The sequence below is a fragment of the Pleurodeles waltl genome, chromosome 2_2, assembly GCF_031143425.1.
Source record: "Pleurodeles waltl isolate 20211129_DDA chromosome 2_2, aPleWal1.hap1.20221129, whole genome shotgun sequence".
In the NCBI taxonomy this organism is placed as follows: domain Eukaryota; kingdom Metazoa; phylum Chordata; class Amphibia; order Caudata; family Salamandridae; genus Pleurodeles; species Pleurodeles waltl.
The window spans coordinates 876,227,955-876,247,371 of NC_090439.1; the positions used below are offsets into that span (position 1 = coordinate 876,227,955).

General features: G+C 45.6%; 1 protein-coding gene across 2 annotated transcripts in view; it reads right to left on the reverse strand.

The window, feature by feature from the left end:
- Positions 1–19,417, reverse strand: part of RGS22 (regulator of G protein signaling 22) — a 742,354-nt gene that overhangs the window by 347,377 nt on the left and 375,560 nt on the right. For both annotated transcript variants that reach the window (XM_069220550.1, XM_069220549.1), the window contains exon 16: positions 6,624–6,716. In XM_069220550.1, coding sequence (XP_069076651.1) covers positions 6,624–6,716 — 93 coding nt within the window. The remainder of the gene's footprint in view (positions 1–6,623; positions 6,717–19,417) is intronic.

Here is a 19,417-nt window from a genome sequence, read left to right on the forward strand (position 1 = left end):
GGGCCGGAGTGTTACAAGTTGTTTTTCTTCGAAGAAGTCTTTCGAGTCACGGGACCGAGTGACTCCTCCTTTTGTCTCCATTGCGCATGGGCGTCGACTCCATCTTCGATTGTTTTTCCCCGCAGAGGGTGAGGTAGGAGTTGAATTGTAGTAATAGTGCCCATGCAATGGAGTGACTAAGTATGCACCTATTTAAGGTTGAGATGATACATATATAAATAATTGAAGGTAACTTCCAAACTGCTACAGGCTCCCGGGGAGGCGGGTGGGCACATGCGAATCTACTGCGACTGATGCCACGAACAGATGTACACTGGGTAAGTGACATTTTCAGTTCGATGGCATCTGTCGCTGTAGATACGCATGTTTTGCATAGACTAGTAAGCAGTTATCTCCCCAAAAGCGGTGGATCAGCCTGTAGGAGTGGAAGTAGTCTGAAATAATGTTCTTAATACGGCTTGACCTACTGTGGCTTGTTGTGCGGATAACACGTCTACACAGTAGTGCTTGGTGAATGTGTGAGGCGTAGACCATGTGGCTGCCTTACATATTTCTTGCATTGGGATGTTTCCTAGAAAGGCCATGGTAGCACCTTTCTTTCTGGTTGAGTGTGCCCTTGGTGTAATGGGCAGCTGTCGTTTAGCTTTAAGGTAGCAGATTTGGATGCATTTAACTATCCATCTGGCTATACCTTGTTTTGATATTGGGTTTCCTGCATGAGGTTTTTGAAATGCAATAAATAGTTGTTTAGTCTTTCTGATGTTTTTTGTTCTGTCAATGTAATACATCAATGCTCTTTTGACATCTAATGTATGTAGTGCCCTTTCAGCTACGGTATCTGGCTGTGGAAAGAACACTGGAAGTTCCACTGTTTGATTTAGATGGAACGGTGAAATAACCTTTGGCACAAATTTAGGATTGGTCCTTAGGACGACCTTATTCTTGTGTAGTTGTATAAAAGGTTCCTGTATTGTAAACGCCTGAATCTCGCTTACTCTTCTTAGGGAAGTAATGGCGATGAGAAATGCCACCTTCCAGGTTAGGAACTGTATGTCGCAGGAGTGCATGGGTTCAAAAGGTGGACCCATAAGTCTAGTTAGGACAACATTTAGGTTCCATGAAGGAACAGGTGGTGTTCTTGGTGGTATAATTCTCCTAAGGCCCTCCATGAATGCTTTAATGACTGGTATCTTATATAGGGAAGTTGAATAGGTAGTCTGCAGGTATGCAGATATTGCTGCAAGGTGTATTTTAATGGAAGAGAAAGCCAGGTTAGATTTTTGTAAGTGAAGCAAGTAACCCACTACATGTTCTGGAGTTGTGTGTAATGGTTGTATTTGATTAATATGGCAGTAGCAAACAAACCTCTTCCATTTACTTGCATAGCAGTGCCTGGTGGATGGCCTTCTGGCTTGTTTTATGACTTCCATACATTCTTGGGTAAGTTGTAAGTGCCCGAATTCTAGGATTTCAGGAGCCAGATTGCTAGATTCAGCGATGCTGGATCTGGGTGTCTGATCTTTTGGTTGTGCTGTGTCAACAGATCTGGCCTGTTGGGCAATTTGATGCAGGGTACTACTGATAGGTCTAGCAGCGTTGTGTACCAGGGTTGCCTTGCCCAAGTTGGTGCTATCAATATGAGTTTGAGTTTGCTTTGACTGAGTTTGTTTACCAGGTAAGGAAGGAGAGGGAGAGGAGGAAAAGCGTAAGCAAATATCCCTGACCAGTTCATTCATAGGGCATTGCCTTGGGATTGTTCGTGTGGGTATCTGGATGCGAAGTTTTGGCATTTTGCGTTCTCCCTTGTCGCAAACAAGTCTATCTGAGGTGTTCCCCAGAGTTTGAAATAAGTGTTCAGAATTTGGGGGTGAATTTCCCATTCGTGGACCTGTTGGTGATCTCGAGAGAGATTGTCTGCGAGTTGATTTTGGATCCCTGGTATAAATTGTGCTATTAGGCGAATTTGGTTGTGAATTGCCCAACGCCAAATCTTTTGTGCTAGCAGGCTTAACTGCGTGGAGTGCGTCCCCCCCCTGCTTGTTTAGATAATACATTGTTGTCATGTTGTCTGTTTTGACGAGAATGTATTTGTGAACTATTATTGGTTGGAAAGCTTTTAGTGCTTGAAAAACTGCTAGAAGTTCTAGGTGATTTATATGCAGTTTTGTTTGATGTACGTTCCATTGTCCTTGTATGCTGTGTTGATCGAGGTGTGCTCCCCACCCTGTCATGGAAGCATCTGTTGTTATTACGTATTGTGGCACTGGGTCTTGGAAAGGCCACCCTTTGTTTAAATTTATGTTGTTCCACCATAGAAGCGAGAGGTAAGTTTGGCGGTCTATTAACACCAGATCTAGAAGGTGACCCTGTGCTTGTGACCATTGTGATGCTAGGCACTGTTGTAAGGGCCTCATGTGCAGTCTTGCGTTTGGGACAATGGCTATGCATGAAGACATCATGCCTAGGAGTTGTAGTACCATCTTTGCGTGTATCCTTTGTGTTGGATACATGCGTTGTATGATGGTGTTGAAATTTCGAATTCTTTGTGGACTTGGAGTGGCTACTCCTTTTGATGTGTATTATGGCTCCCAGGTATTGTTGTACCTTGTGCGGCAGAATTTTGGATTTTGTGAAATTGACGGTGAACCCTAGTTTGAAGAGGGTTTGTATGATATGATTTGTGTGATTTGAGCACTGTATTAACGAATGGGCCTTGATTAGCCAGTCGTCTAGATATGGGAACACATGTATTTGCTGCCTTCTTATGTGTGCAGCGACTACCGCTAGGCATTTGGTAAAGACTCTTGGTGCGGTTGTTAATCCGAAAGGCAGTACCTTGAATTGGTAATGTATTCCTTTGAATACAAACCTTAGGTATTTCCTGTGCGATGGGTGTATTGGTATATGGAAATAAGCATCCTTGAGGTCTAAAGTTGCCATGTAGTCGTGTAGTTTTAGCAATGGCAATACTTCTTGTAGTGTGACCATGTGAAAGTGGTCTGATTTGATGAAAGTGTTCACTACTCTGAGGTCTAGGATTGGTCTCAGCGTTTTGTCCTTCTTTGGTATCAGAAAGTACAGTGAGTAAACTCCTGTGTTTATTTGTGTGTTTGGCACTAATTCGATTGCATTCTTTTGCAATAGTGCCTGCACTTCTATCTCCAGGAGATTGGAGTGGTGTGTTGTCAAATTTTGTGCTTTTGGTGGTATGTTTGGAGGGAATTGTAGAAATTCTATGCAATAACCATGTTGGATAATTGCTAGAACCCAAGTGTCTGTAGTGATTTCCTCCCATGCTTTGTAATAATGACTTATTCTTCCCCCCACTGGTGTTGTGTGGAGGGGGTGAGTGACATGTGAGTCACTGTTTAGTAGTAGGGGTTTTGGGGCTCTGAAATCTTCCTCTATTTCTAGGGAATTGCCCTCCTCTATAATGTCCCCGAAAACCTCCTCTATACTGTCCCTGGTAACTGGACGGTGTTGCTTGTGAGGTGCTGGCTTGTGTGCTCTGACCCCGAAACCCCCCTCGAAAGGGCGTTTTACGGAATGTGCTGTAATTCCCTCTGCTCTGCGGGGAGTAGAGTGCGCCCATGGCTTTGGCAGTGTCCGTATCTTTTTTGAGTTTCTCAATCGCTGTGTCCACTTCTGGACCGAACAGTTCTTTTTCATTAAAAGGCATATTGAGAACTGCTTGTTGAATCTCTGGTTTAAATCCAGACGTTCGGAGCCATGCATGCCTTCTGATAGTTACAGATGTATTAATTGTCCGTGCAGCTGTATCTGCAGCGTCCATGGAGGAGCGGATCTGGTTGTTGGAAATGGTCTGCCCCTCCTCAACCACTTGTTTTGCCCTATTTTGTAAGTCCTTGGGCAGATGTTCAATGAGATGTTGCATCTCGTCCCAGTGGGCTCTGTCATAGCGCGCAAGTAGTGCCTGGGAGTTCGCGATGCGCCACTGGTTTGCAGCTTGTGCTGCGACTCTTTTACCAGCTGCATCGAACTTGCGGCTTTCTTTATCTGGGGGTGGTGCATCTCCAGATGTGTGAGAGTTGGCCCTTTTCCTAGCTGCTCCTACAACGACAGAGTCTGGTGGCAGCTGTGTAGTGATGAAAACCGGGTCTGTAGGAGGCGCCTTATACTTTTTTTCCACCCTTGGTGTGATTGCCCTACTTTTGACCGGCTCCTTAAAGATTTCTTTCGCGTGCCGGAGCATACCAGGGAGCATAGGCAGGCTTTGGTATGAGCTGTGGGTGGAGGAGAGTGTGTTGAATAAAAAATCATCCTCGACCTGTTCTGAGTGGAGGCTTACGTTGTGAAATTGTGCTGCTCTAGCCACCACTTGAGAATACGCGGTGCTGTCTTCTGGTGGAGATGGCTTCGTAGGGTATGCCTCCGGACTGTTATCTGACACTGGGGCGTCGTATAGGTCCCATGCGTTTTGATCTTGGTCACCCTGGCTTATGGTGGTGTGAGCTGGGGAGTGTGATGGAGTTCGTGCTGGTGAGACGTTAATCACGGGCGGAGGAGAGGGTGGTGGGGTAACTCTTTTCACCACTTTTGGTTGTGGTGTCTGTTCAGTCTGGAACTCCAACCTTCTCTTTCTCCTAATGGGGGGAAGGGTGCTTATTTTTCCTGTCCCCTGCTGTATGAAGATACGCTTTTGCGTATGGTCCACATCAGTTGCTTGTAGCTCTTCCTTAAACCTATGCTTTTGCATTTGGGAGGTTAGCGAGTGCTCTTCTGTATAAGAGCCTGAAGCTGGGTCGCTTGCAGTTTGTTTCGGTATCGAAACCCTGTCTGCGTGTTTTTTCGGCTCCGAGGTGACTTTTTTCTTTTTCGGGGCCGAAACCTCTCGGCGTCGACCTTCTTCGGTGCCGCTGTCTCGGCGTCGAGCCGTGTCCACACCGGCATCTCGGTGTCGAGGCTTGTCTCCAGCACTTTCTCGGTCCCGAGAAGGCTGCGTGCCGGTGTCTCGACCGGAGTCGGACGACCTCGGCACTGTTTGGGCCTTTTTCGGTGCCGACGGTCGGTCACCGAATTTATGGGTGGAGCCATGGCCGGATGGCAGTGGCGTCCCCTGGGCCTTGTAAATCTTTCTCTGTGTGGTTTTCGACGTCTTACTCACGGTTTGTGTATCGTCGAATCCTTCGGAGTCCGATTCTTGGATCGAGAAGGTACCTTCCTCTTCCTGCTCCTCGAACTCTCGGTGGGCTGTCGGCGCGGACGCCATCTGAAGTCTTCTGGCTCGACGGTCTCGGAGTGTCTTTCGGGACCGGAACGCACGACAGGCCTCACAGGTGTCTTCACTGTGCTCAGGTGACAGGCACAGGTTACAGACCAAGTGTTGGTCTGTATAGGGGTATTTATTGTGGCATTTGGGGCAGAAACGGAACGGGGTCCGTTCCATCGGCGTTCTTCAGCACGCGGTCGGGCCGACCAGGCCCCGACGGGGGATCGAAAAACTACCCCGAAGGGCACCGGAGCTCTTCGATCTTCGATGCGGTGTGGAATCTAAGTACGCCGATCCCGAACGCAACAATACCGACGAAAATCTTCCGAAATTAGCTAATTTTCCGTTCCGAAACTCGGAGCGACAGGAACACGTCCGAACCCGATGGCGGAAAAAAAACAATCGAAGATGGAGTCGACGCCCATGCGCAATGGAGACAAAAGGAGGAGTCACTCGGTCCCGTGACTCGAAAGACTTCTTCGAAGAAAAACAACTTGTAACACTCCGGCCCAACACCAGATGGCGAGCTATTGCAAAACATGCGTATCTACAGCGACAGATGCCATCGAACTAAGCATTTATGGAAGCAGCCCAAACCCTTTTTTTCGGCCCCTGCTTGACGAATCAACCTGAAAGTTTCTAGACAGCAGCTCAACTTATCTGCCTATTAGTTTTAACATTTTGGGGAATATTCGACAAATGACGCCAACATTATTAGCAAAACAAAAAGTGCTTCATCTACGGGAAAAGTTGGTCCTAGATAAGTATATATAAGTATAATTATTACTATAAGGTGGGCAGATTATGCCCCATGACAATGCATGGAAACTATTTTAACATGATCATATTGTGAAGAACTAAATAAAACCTACATAAATTATGTTTTCTCCATGCACATTCATTCATCACCAACACGTCTGGTTTCTGGAGGATAGGTTAAAAATGTTTATCTTCTCAAATTCCCTGGACAATGATATATCAATTTGTAAAATGTTGCAAAGTCTGCAGCAAATCTTCTACAATGCATTCATTTGTATCAACCACATAGGACCAAAGGCTGCAGTCAGCCAAATGAACTGCAGGTTACATGATCTACTTTTTTGGATAAAGCTAAGTGTTCAGATAAAAGTGTGGCAGGTGTGCCCAATGGCTATAGTGCTTGTGGAGATTTGCTCTTCTGCCATAAGCTTCAGGACAGTTTAACATCACTCCTCACAAAGTAAATAATGTAATGGCTGCTAAGTGTGTTTCTGCGTAGAAGTGAATTCAGCTCTGGGTAAGCAAAGTGGTTTAGAGGGACCAAAAGCAGTTCTGTTTACTTAGCGGTAAACTACAAAGTGTTAATTGCCTACGGCAGGAATAGGTTTGTTGATGCTAGAAAGCACTTTGGTACCTCATCTTTCTTGGACGCACTATCTTCATACAGTGCCTGAAGCTTTCTGAAATACACCGAGTCCAGCTGACGAGTCTCCTCCACAAGCTCCACCTAATAAAATAACAGGAGATGTCATCAGCACATATCATGTGATATCATTGCAGAAAGCTTAGAGGGCAATCGGCCAGTGAATAATGGCTATTGAGTATGTTGCCAATAGAGAAAAAGCAAGTTATGGGGACTAATGTCTCCGACTTAAGATCCAACTGCAGTACCTCATTAAACTGGAAAGAAGAGCCTGTTTCATGTTCTCACAAATATAAGCTTTGCCAAAAATCACTCACCCATACAAACTGTGCAAGTAAAGAAACATTTCCTTGAATGATTCCCTGCAGGAGCACCAAATGTCTAGTGAAACCCATTACGAGTTTTGATAGATCAGATGTTTATTAATTGGCGGCTGAAAAAAAGGGAAATGGCAAAATGGCAAGGTGTGAGACTGAAGAGAACTCCCCCAGCTCTCAAACAACTCTAGTCTAGTCAATTTTGATAGGAAACACATTATGCTAGGGGGTAAAAAAAAAAACTCAGGTTGATGCACAATAGTATTTTCATTTGTAAAGCGTGCACAGCTGGTCTTGGGAATGCAAAGTAATAATTCACAAGGAACAGCGCAATTTGTAACTGTCATTGTGAGTTACAAGATGTACATTGCGAGCCCTTCAGAGTTGCAAGCAGACAGATGTTGATTTGGGCTTTGATGTCACAGTGGTCATAAGGAATCAGCAGCAACATAATAGTTCAAAATTGTGGAGAACAGTTTTACCACACACTTTCCTTGAGGTATCAAGAATGATGTGCCAGAATCATACGTATGTGTCAGTCTGTCAAATTCAGCAACTTCCAGTAAAATGTAATTTTTTGGCATTGCGGTTTGCCTCCACATAAAAGGTTAGATAGAGACTAACGTCAGGGTTGTTCATCTTAAGGACGCAAATGCATCAGTGAGGTGTTGGCACTGACCTTTCTTTAACTTTCCTCATTGACAACCAAGAACGTCTGGACGCAGGGAGAACTTAATGAGGTTGAGAATATTACATTGGACAACTTAGTAAGTTTTTCAGGTCAACAAAGCTGGTTTCTTTATAGAGTATCGTAGGCCATCGAAGGAACAAACATTTGGATAAGGCTTGAATACATTTCTGATGTGATTAAATCCGAAACAAGGTTCTTTGCTAGAAAGGGAATAGCTTAACACCATGTCACAGCGAAGTGTATGTGGAACATATCAGGTCTCGGAAGGCCAAAGGTGTTTTTTAATGTTATTTTTTATTCCGTTCAAACTTGGCAGAAGGCAATATAGCACTTAAAAAATGTGAAAAAGGCACAGACACTGAGTATCAGGTTATAACAAGCCACACACTAGTAGTAAATGCATAAGCACAGAACAATGGGTCAGTCATTTGAAGATTATACAGTGCTGGCCATTTTAAGAGTTTCCACTGCCACGCATGGCAATAGGTATAAGGTAAGCATTCATTTTTACAGTCAATCTGATCACAATGCCCATGAAGAATATCAAAGCTGCATGTCAACCAACCTTAAAAACACAACAGTACTCCGGGGCCTCGAGAGACACATTTGCATGCATTCTTCCTAACTTGAAAGAGCAGAGGGCTCCAATGTTCAGGGGAAGCTCTTGAGAAAGCCTTCTTCAGAGCACTGTGTTCTCGAAACCCTGGAATCCATAGGCACTCCTCGCTTGCTCCTGGACTAGTGTTCCACGCAACAGATCTTAAATTTACGCCCAAGATATGTTGACATGTTTAGATGGACTGCTTTGTGGTTCCTGCTTTGTTATTTGCATCTCTTGCCAGTAATATCTGTAAATATTTTTTGCGTCTATTTTTACACTTAAACTCAACTCTGGAGCATGTGATGCTGAGCCACAGCTGCCAGGCCTGCACAGCAGTGAAGCCTATAGATGATACAACCTTGCCAAGATTGCAAGAAACCCAGGATTAGGTGTTGCACTCAGACATGGCAAATAACCTCTTTTCACGTGGACATTTCACTAGCATTCAGCCATTGAAGTGCTTGGAAGACAACTAACACTCGTAAAGAGAACCTAAGAAGACCAAGACAGAAGAAGAGGGCTTATAAATATATTTTAAATGTTTGCACAAAAATGCAGTGGTATAATAACCCATGTTTTACACTTAGCCACGAAATATGGGAAATACTTCATAGTGGCCTGTGATATATAGATTTCTATTGTCACATTGACCACCTCCAAACCACTCTGCAGAGCATTACCACTGTCAGGGCAACAAGCATAATGTGGCATGAAGGATCATGGAGCAGTTAGACCTGGCATCCTAAGGGTGGCTGCTCCTCACTTTCTGCCTTCTGACGTCCTGTTTTGCTGACTTCGTTTTGCTGGCTTTAGGACTCTGGCCACTTCACCACTTCTGACCAGTGATAAAGTGCATGTGCTCTTTCCCTAAAACATGTTACAATTGCATATTTAATTCACTTATACATGTCTAGTAAAGTGCACAACATGGACTGAGGGCCTGTAAATTACATTTCAGTGGTGGTCCTGCAGTACTGGCTGCGCCACCCACTTCAGTAGCCTTTTAAACATGACTCAGACCTGCCTTTGCAGAGTCTGTAGGTGCAGTTTTAAACTGCCATGTCGAACTGGCAAGTTAATGCTCTTACCAGGCCCAAACATTGCTTTTGAATACATATAAGTCACTCCTAAGTTAGGCTATGGACAGCCTCAAGGGCAGGGTGCAATGTATTTAAAATGTTGGACATGTAGTTTTAAGTTTTATATGTCCAGGTAGTGAAAAACTCAAATTCATTATTCACAACTGCAAGGCCTATCTCTCCAACAGGTTAACACTGGGATTACCTTATTACATTTTATAATTATCACTTCCAGTTGGAACCAGATGGATATCTCAAGTTTGGTGTCACTGGATTCACAGTTTAAAATCAGAATTAAGCTGCAAGTCTGAAATTACCACTTTTAGAAAGTTGGCATTTTCTTACTTTAACCTTTCTGTGCCTCTGCCCGTTTTTGAATACATATCTGGGTGGATGACAGCCAGGCTCTTGTGTATTACCTCTAGACAGTCACACACAAAGGGAGTTCAGGTGCTCTATTTACAGGCCATAACCAGGCTGATGGGTCTTCCTGGGCTGGATGGGAGGGAGGAGCGGACACTTGTCCCTGAATAAGGCTGTGCCTGTCCCCACACAAAGAGCTGCATAGCCCCCTGTAGTGTGTCTGGTGCCAGGAAAGGAAAGACAGGGACTTTGTGTGCTTCAAAGGCCTCTTTCTGAAGTCTCCCCCACTTCAAAGGCACAACTGGGAACAAGTATTGGACCCCGCCCCAACCAACTCAGTACACCTCTGGACCTGAGGACATTCTGCCAGGAAGAAGGACGGTTGTGCTGCTAAGGGGACTGTCACCCTGCTGGGACTTTGCTGGACTCCTGGTTTGGTGTGCCTACCTTGCTGCCTGCTGCCCTCCTTGCCTGAAAGTGAGAAGGACTGGACCTGTATCTCTTCATCCCCAGAACCAAAGTGACTCCAAGGGCTTGCTGGCTTGCCTCCTGTTTTGAAGTCTCGGGGACATCAAAGACTTCACTAATCCCTGCTACATCGTCTGGACTCTGCCAACTGTGAGGCCTACCATGCCAAATGGTGCCAATCCAGTCCTGGGCCACTAAAGGTGGGTTCTGCAGTTGTGTTCTAAGATAATCCATGGATCACTGTAACTGTGCTTATCTGACCCACTGATTCCCAACTCAACGCTGATGCATCACCACTGAGGATCAGGAGTTTGCAGCTCAGATTGCGTAGCTCAGGGTCAACCATCACCATCAGCCTTGGGCATCATCTTCGTATTGCCAGCTGCACAGCTCAATGATGACACATTGCCTTCATCCCAAAGGGTTCGCCGCTGCATCCCTGCATAAAGATCGTCAACTGCGCAGCTCAACGATGAGGCATCCCTGGACTGTGCAAATCGGAACCAATGCATCATCGTCGATGCCACCATCCATCCATAGAAGGTACTGTTTCAGCAGGACAAGGTTGGTCCCTGTAGCTGGTCCGTGCTCCATTGTGGTCGGCCTGAATTTTAGATTTGCTTTGGTCTAACGCGACCAGATAGCACTGGTTGGCGATTTAATCTTTTAAGCACTACAGTTGCAGATATTCTTTTAAAATTCATACCTCAACTTCTACTTATTGGATCTTTGTTGTTGTGGTCTTGTTTTGTTCAATAATTTAGGATCTATTTTTCTAACGTGATGTGGATTATTTTTGTGTGGTGTTTTTCACTGTTTTGCTGTTTTAAGTGTTGCAGAAATACTTTACACATTGCCTCTTAAGTTAAGCCTGACTGCTCTGTGCCAAGCTACCAGAGGGTGAGCACACCATTAATTAAGGTGTGCATTTGACTTAACTTGACTAGGATTGTGGTCCCTACTTGGACAGGGTGCATACCTCAGCCAACTAGATACCCCAATTTCTAACAAGCAAGTTCTAAATTATGCAGCAGAAACCCACATTTTGTGGCACATTCTTTGCAGTATTATGTCCATTCATTTTAGCTAGAAACATTTTTTGTGAAGTCTGCAAATTATGTGGCAAATATGGTAAATTTATAATTATGTGGTGAATGCAGCTGCTACAAAATTGCATAAGTCCTCGGTCCTTACCATTGTCTAATGTTTTATCAACAATTTATTCATGAAAAGCAAACCCAAGCATCTTTATTACAATCAGTGCCCATTGTTAGCTGTGCTTTGAAGAAAACAGACTTTTCTAACTAAGCATCTAAAAATAAATATGTAACACAAAAAAATACAAAACAGATAAAGAGTGAACTATATTCCAATTTCAGAGTTCTGGTGATATTTACAAAAGGTGGGGGGAGAGAACACTGCCTGGCATACCAGCATACAACTCCCAGATGCATTGTGGTAAATGCAATGCATGGTAACAATCACTTTAGCTGGAAATCTTTAGTATTCACCATTTTTGGTGCAGCCAGCGCTGGGTTTCCCTAGACAGTTTCAGGATATTTGTCCTTCTTCAGCACAGAGTAGCACCTTAAATGTGAGATTGCTGACAATGCTGCTCACAGTCTTCTCAGGTTTCTGTACCACTCCCAGAGTGCAGGTGAATCCCAATGTGCTAGTCAGCGCAAGAACTCAAAAGAGCTTATCATAAATTGGGTAGGGAGCACAGTGCCTGACACACTAGCACACAATTCACGTACTAGCACACAATGGTAAACGAATTGCATAATAACCCTCACTTTAGTTGAAAGTTCCTGGTATTAACCATTTTTGGTGGAACCACTGCAGGGTATCTCAAGATCTGTGTCTCAGGGTAACTACCCTTGTTCAACAGAGAGCAACACCTTAAATTTGGGGGTATTGCTCATAGACTTTTATACCAGAGCACTCCCAGAGCACAGGTGCACGTATATGAGCACATCAGCACAATAACTCAAAGAAACCAATCACAAAAGATGAGGGAGCAACCACCTGGCACAACAATACTGTGTGTACCATAATATATCTTGGAGAAATGAGTGATTTTAATTTTTACTTTTATTTATCTGCTATGATACTGAAGTATACAAATATCGATGTGTGTTGCCAGCAGATTGCAAAAAACTGGCAGGTATTGCACACATGAGAATATGAGAGAAATATATGGATCAATATCACTAAATTGCAAAGGCTACAGAGGTTATTGGCGATTCCAACAGGGAACGCTACAGTTACTGTTACAGATGTTACTGTTACAGATGCCACCAATTTTCACTTTTTAGGCTTGGTAACAAATTGGATGAAAGACCAGGTGGTCCAAAGAACGGCATGCCAACTACATGCTTAAGATTGCAGAAGGATCAGCAATGACAAAGATCACAAATCCGGTCAACCAGCCTCACAACATACTCTTAATTAATGGCCTACCAAGACTGGAGACCAAACTGGCTGCCCTTGTCTATTAATATGTTCCTGAAGCTGGGCTGCTGTATTCCTAAACGCTATGTAAAAGGAAGATTAACAGTAGGTTAAATAACTTTCTTTAAAAAGGTAGTTTAATTGAAATAAGTTACGGTGGCATTGTTTGGCGGTAGTTATGGTTAGTAATTGTAGTGTGTCCTGCTGGCCCCATATCTAACTACAAGAAAAAAACATGAGATGCACTGTGGAGAATAGCTTGTTTTACTGCCAGCACTCCACTGGTTACTACAAATATCATATTTAAGATGCAACATGGGGGTAGAGGAAGTGCACAGGTGCAACCACTGTACCTGTCCTCTCCCTGACACACCCCATGTTTCTGATTACCGGATGAGTGAATTACTTTGCAACACCTGTGTTCCTGACAAGCAGAGCAGTGATTTTCTGGAACCACAAACAAAGTTTATTCTCTCCATCACAATTAGTTTAATATGCTGCAGAATGCACAACATCAAGTTGCACCACTTCCAGATAGATACAATCTAGAGTCATTTCTGCAATGTCAAGGAGGGTTCAGTACAGTACATTCCTGGATGGGGAATAAGGAATATGTCACTCACCCTGTAAGCATCTGTTCGGGGCATGTAGTGCTGTAGATTCACATGCTCTGCATACTACTGTGACCTAGTGTTGGGTCTGGAGTTGAACAAGTTATTTTTCTTCAAAGAAGTCTTTCGAGTCACAAGGTTGAGTGACTCCTCCTCTCTGTGATAATGCGCATGGGCATCAACTCCATTGTTGGATTGTTTTCCCACATGCAGGTGAGAAAGGAGCGTATAGTATGTGTAAATAATGTGATGACCACGCTGAATGTATAAGTAGCAAATATAAATAACTGCAACGGCCACAGGTCTCCGAGGGTGGGCACATATGAGTCTACAGCACTACGTGCCACGAACAGATGCTTACAGGGTAACATATTCTATTTGATTGCATGTGTGGCTGTAGAAACACATGTTCCTCATAGATAGTAAAGCAGTCCCCCTCAGAAGTGGTGGCTAACCTGTAGGTGTTGCAGCGGTTTGAAAAAGAGTATGGAGCAGTGCCTGACCTGCATTGGTTTGCTGGAGTGCTAAAACATCCGCAAAATAATGTTTGGTGAAAGTGTGTGGTGTGGACCATGTAGGTGCCTTACATGTCAGCTATGGGGATATTTCCTAAAAAAGCCATGGTTGGTCCCGCTTTGGGAGGAACAGGTAAAGATATTTTAGCCTTAGCAAGTCTATCCATCTGGCTATACCTGATTTGGATATAGGGTTCCCTTTGCGTGGTGGTGAAAAGGCAACAAAAAGTTGCTTAGACTTTCGGAAAAGTTTTAGTTTTATCAAATTAGAACATAAATGCTCTTTTTATACCTAATGTATGAAGATCTCTTTCTGCAACAAAATATGGTTGAGGGAAAAAAATGGCAATTCAATGGATTGGTTGAGGTGAAATTGAGATACTACCTTAGGTAGGAATGTAGGATGGTGCAGAGGACCACCTTGTCTCTGTGTATTTGGAAGAATGGTTCTTCTAAGGTTAAAGATTGGAGCTCACTAATATGCCTAAGTGAAGTGGTGGTGACTAAAAATGCCACCTTCCAAGAAAGAAACTGAAGAGGGCGTGAGCACAGAGGTGCAAATGGGGGACCATGAGTCTGGTAAGAACGATATTAAGGTTCCAGGAAGGTGCTGGGGGAACGTTGGTGGAATAACTCGTTTCAGTCCTTCTGTAAAGGCTTTGATAACTAGAATTGTGAACACAGAGAGGTGCTGTCTATTTTGGAGGTGGGCAGCCATTGCAGCGAGATGTAAGCATATAGAAGTGTATGCTTACAGCTCTTCAGTGTATGCTAAATTTGCCTTTTGTAAGTGAAGTAGCAGCAGACAATGTCTTGCACTTTAGCTTTGAAGGGGTCAATTTGTTTTTAATGGCATCACATTTCCATTTTGCTGAATAACAGGCTGTAATGGTGGCTCTACGTGCTTCCTTAAGAATGCCAATACATTCTGGTGCTAAGGTAAGTTAGCCAAACTCTATGATCTCAGGAGCTAAATTGTTAGGTTGAGAGTTTTGGGATCTGGATGTCTGATTTGTCCGTGATTCTGAGTGAGAAGATCCGGCCTGCTAGGGAGATTCTCGGGTAGAACTACAGAGAGGTCTAGTACAGTTGTGAACCAAGGCTGATGCTTCATTGTGAGAGACGTTCCAAACCAGAAATGGAAGGAGAGGGAGAGGTGGAAAAGCAGAGGCAAATATCCCTGACCAACTCATCCATAGTGCGTTGCCCTTGGATAGTGGGTGTGAGAACCTGTAGGCAAAGTTTGGGCATTTCGAGTTTTCTGCTTTGGCCAAAAGGACTATTTGAGAGAACCCCCACTTTTGGAAGTATGGTAGTTAGGACTTGTGGGTAGGGTTCCCATTTGTGGACCTGTTGCTGCATCCTGCCGAGCAGGTCTGCAAAGTAGTCAATTCCCAGAAGGTATTCTGCTAACAGGCGAATATTGTGATGTACAGCCCAATTCCAGATGGTCTGACAAGTGTGCCAGCAGTGAAAGACTGTGTCCGCCCCCTGGTTTTGTAGATAATACATGGCTGTCATATTGTCTGTTCGGACTAGGACAACCTTGTGAGTGAGGTGAGGTAGGAATGCTTTCAATGCAAGGTGAACAGTTCGAAGCTCAAGGTAGTTGATGGGGCGAGACTCAATCAATCAATCAGTCTATTTGTAAAGCGCGCTACTCACCCGGAGGGTCTCAAGGCGCTAGGGGAAGGGGGAACCGCTACTGCTCGAATAGCCAGGTCTTGAGATGCTTCCTGAAGGAGAGGTGATCTTGGGTAAGACGGAGGTGGATGGGGAGGGAGTTCCATGTCTTGGCTGCTAGGTAGGAGAAGGATCTTCCTCCCATGGTGGCTCTTCGAATGCGTGGAACAGCAGCGAGGGCGTGGCTGGAAGAACGTAGCTGACGGATGGGAGTGTAGAAGGTCAGGCGGTTGTTGAGGTACCTGGGGCCCAGGTCGTGGAGGGCTTTGTGTGCGTGGGTGAGGAGTCGGAACGTGATTCTTTTGCTGACGGGGAGCCAGTGCAGGTCTTTCAGGTGTCCGGAGATGTGGCTGTGACGGGGGATGTCCAGGATGAGTCGTGCGGAGGCGTTCTGGATGCGTTGGAGTCTTTTCTGTAGTTTGACTGTGGTTCCGGTGTAGAGGGTCTTACCATAGTCCAAACGGCTGGTGACCAGTGCCTGGGTGACCATTTTCCTGGTTTCGGTGGGGATCCATCTGAAGATCTTTCGGAGCATGCGTAGGATGTTGAAGCATGATGATGAGACGGCGTTGACTTGTCTGGTCATCGAAAGGGAGGAGTCCAGGATGAAGCCCAGGTTGCGTGCGTGGTCTGTTGGTTTGGGCGCGCTGCCCAGGGCGGGGGGCCACCAGGAGTCGTCCCAAGCAGAGGGAGATGGTCCAAGGATGAGGACTTCCGTCTTGTCTGAGTTCAGTTTCAGGCGGCTGTTCATCATCCACTCGGCCACGTCTTTCATCCCTTCGTGGAGGTTGGTTCTGGCGGTGGCTGGGTCGTTGGTGAGGGAGAGGATCAGCTGGGTGTCATCGGCGTAGGAGATGATGTTGAGGTTGTGTTGGCGTGCGATGGCTGCGAGGGGGCTCATGTAGACGTTGAAGAGGGTGGGGCTGAGTGATGATCCTTGTGGTACACTGCAGATGACTCCGGTGGCCTCGGATCTGAACGGGGGGAGGCGGACTCTCTGGGTTCTTCCGGCGAGGAATGAAATGATCCAATCTAGGGCCTTCTCTTGGATTCCGATGTTGCTGAGGCGCTGTACTAGGGTGTGGTGGCAGACCGTGTCGAACGCTGCGGAGAGGTCTAGGAGGATGAGGGCCGCTGTTTCCCCGTTGTCGAGCAAGGCTCGGATGCCGTCAGTGGCTGCGATGAGGGCGGTCTCGGTGCTGTGGTTTGCTCGGAAGCCGGATTGCGAGTGGTCGAGACTGATGCTTGGCATCCCAGAGGCCCTGTACTGTGAAGTCTTATAAGTGCGCACACCACCCAATCTGTGATGCTTCTGTTGTATGATGTGGGGAACAGGGTCGAGAAAAGGCCACCCCTTCAATAGGTTGTTGGTGTTCTACCATTGCTGAGAACGGTGAGTGTCATGGTCTGTCAACACTAGATCCTCCAACTGATCCTGTGACTGAGACCACTGATGAGCTAGATATTCCTGTAACGGACTTATGTGCAATCTTGCTTTGGGAACTATGGCACTGCAGGATGCTATCATCTCTAGCAGACCCACAACCTTCCTCACTGTGAGTTGCTGGTTTGCCTGAAAGTGGGGCAATGTTGCCTGAAAGTTTTGAATTCTTGTGCGAGTGTGATAGGTTAATACTAACTGTGTTTAGAATTGTCCCGAAGTGTGGTTGAACCTGTAGTGGTTGCAGGTGAGACTTGGGAATGTTGTTGGCAAACCCTAAGCTGTGGAGAAGATCTAATGTCATCTGTGTGTGCTGTTGACACTGATGATGGGTGTTGGATTTTATAAGCCAGTCATCCAGGTATGAGGGCATTTTGTCTGCGCAGATGAGCAGCGACCACTTCTAGGCATTTGGTGAACACTCAAGGTGTGGTGGTTACCCCAAATGGAAGAACTTGGACCTGGTAAAGTTTGTGCTCTATGACAAATCTTAAAATATTTGCGATGAGCTGGATGTATTGGTATCTGGAAGTAGGTGTCCTTTAGGTCTAGTGTTGCCATAAAGTTGCCCCGTGGAAGAAGTGGAATGACATCCTGGAAGGTGACCATATGGAAGTACTCTTATAGGATGTATTTCTCTAAAGGCTTGAGATCTAAGATTGACCTTAAAGACTCGTTCTTTTTGGTGATTAGAGTATGCCCCTGAGCCCTGATGTCGAAGGGGAACGGGTCCTATAGCTATGACACCCACTTGTCTGTGGTGATGGAAAGCCATGTTGGATGGAAAAGTTGCAGTTGGCCCCAGACAGGTGTTGCGTGGTTGGGGGGTAGTATAGGGTAGCCACTGCTTGGCGGAGTGTGTTGCTCCGTGAGGGGAGGAATCCATACCTCTACCCTTGTTGTCTCTAATTTAGCCACGGTAGTAGCTTTCGTAGTAGGAACTTTGTGGCTGCTTTTATTGTGAAGTGGATGCTTCTGCAGAGATAGACGTATAGGCCCTAGTATAGGGTGGGCGACAAAAAGTCCCCCGGGTGTGGTGTTTGTCGTTCTCCCATAGCCTTAGCAGTCTCTGTATCCTTTTCAATTTTCTCCAGCGTGCAATCTACTTGTGGACCAAACAAGTGTTCTTTATCAAAAGGCAAGTTAAGAACAGCCTGTTGAACTTCTGGTTTAAAACCACAAATCCTGAGGCAGGCATGACACCGCAGGAGAATACTAGTATTGATTCCCCGTACTCCAGTGCCTGCCGGATTGAGGGTACCGCGTATGGAAGTGTTAGTGATAGTTTGCCCGTCAGCGACCAGTTTTGACTGCTTTTTCTGTGCACCTCTGGGAGGAACTGAAGCAATTCTTCAGTTTCTTCCTGTGAGCTCTATCTACCGTACTAAGAGAACCTGGAATCGGCACTGCACCAATGGTTGGCAGCTCAAGCTAAAACCCTTTTCTCTGCATTGTCAATGCGCTTGCTCTCTGTATCTGGAGGCAGTGTGTCTCCAGTGGCTTGGGATTTGGCCCTTTTACATGCTATAGTGGCAACTAGAGTGTCTGGAGGTAATTGACCTTTGATGAAAAAAGGGCTGGCGACAGGCCCTCTGCAAATTTAGAATGTGGGTGGTTTTGAACTCACATTGCAGGATGACAGGGTGTCGGGATTTTGAGGGGTTGTTACAATTGTTTACCTCCACGTTCTACTTGCTCATCTGCACTGCTATGCAAATCGGAAGGAACGGGGACCAGGAGACCACCGCAGGGATTCCAACTAGCTCCATGCTGGTATATACCCATTTTAAATACACACAGACTTACTGTGGCTACTATATTAATCCAACCAGTCAGAGAAGGGCTCAATATCTGGTCATGGAACATTAATGGTCTGGGTGGGAAGATTAAGCGTACATTAGTGCTTCGGCCCCTGTGTCACCATGCCCCTGATCTGGTACTACTCCAGGAAACACACCTCTGTGAAAACCATTACAAGGCCCTTGATAGATTTGGTTATACGCTTCTGGTACACACGGGATACACAGCAGACGCAAGGGAAACTGGCATTTTAGTCAAGAAGTCACTCCCACTTATCCCTGTGGCATGACCTCCTGGGCGGTTTGCAGCTCTTTCGGGGACATGAGAGGGGCTCACTTTCAATATATGCTCAATCTATATGCCACATAGGCTGCATGCCAGGACGCTCCCAGAATTTCTGCCTGGATTGCTTATACTGGGAGGTGATATGAATGCAGTGTTTGACCTGGGAAAGGACAGGATGGTGGCGGCAACCCCCCAAACCACATTGGGTCCACTGAAGACCTTCTCGGACGCATTGGGTTTCCTGGATCTCTGGAGAGAACACCACCCCACTCAGAGGCAATACACATACTTTTCATTCGCACATAGAAGTTTCTTCCGCCTGAACTGCATACTCATCCACTGCATGACCTACACTATTTCAGAATGGAGACACATCATGCAAGGGGCATCCAAGATCAGTCTCCAGTGGGGGTCACGCTGGCTGGACCACCACGAGACAGTACTCTGCAGCCTAGACTAGACCCATGGTATCTCCCA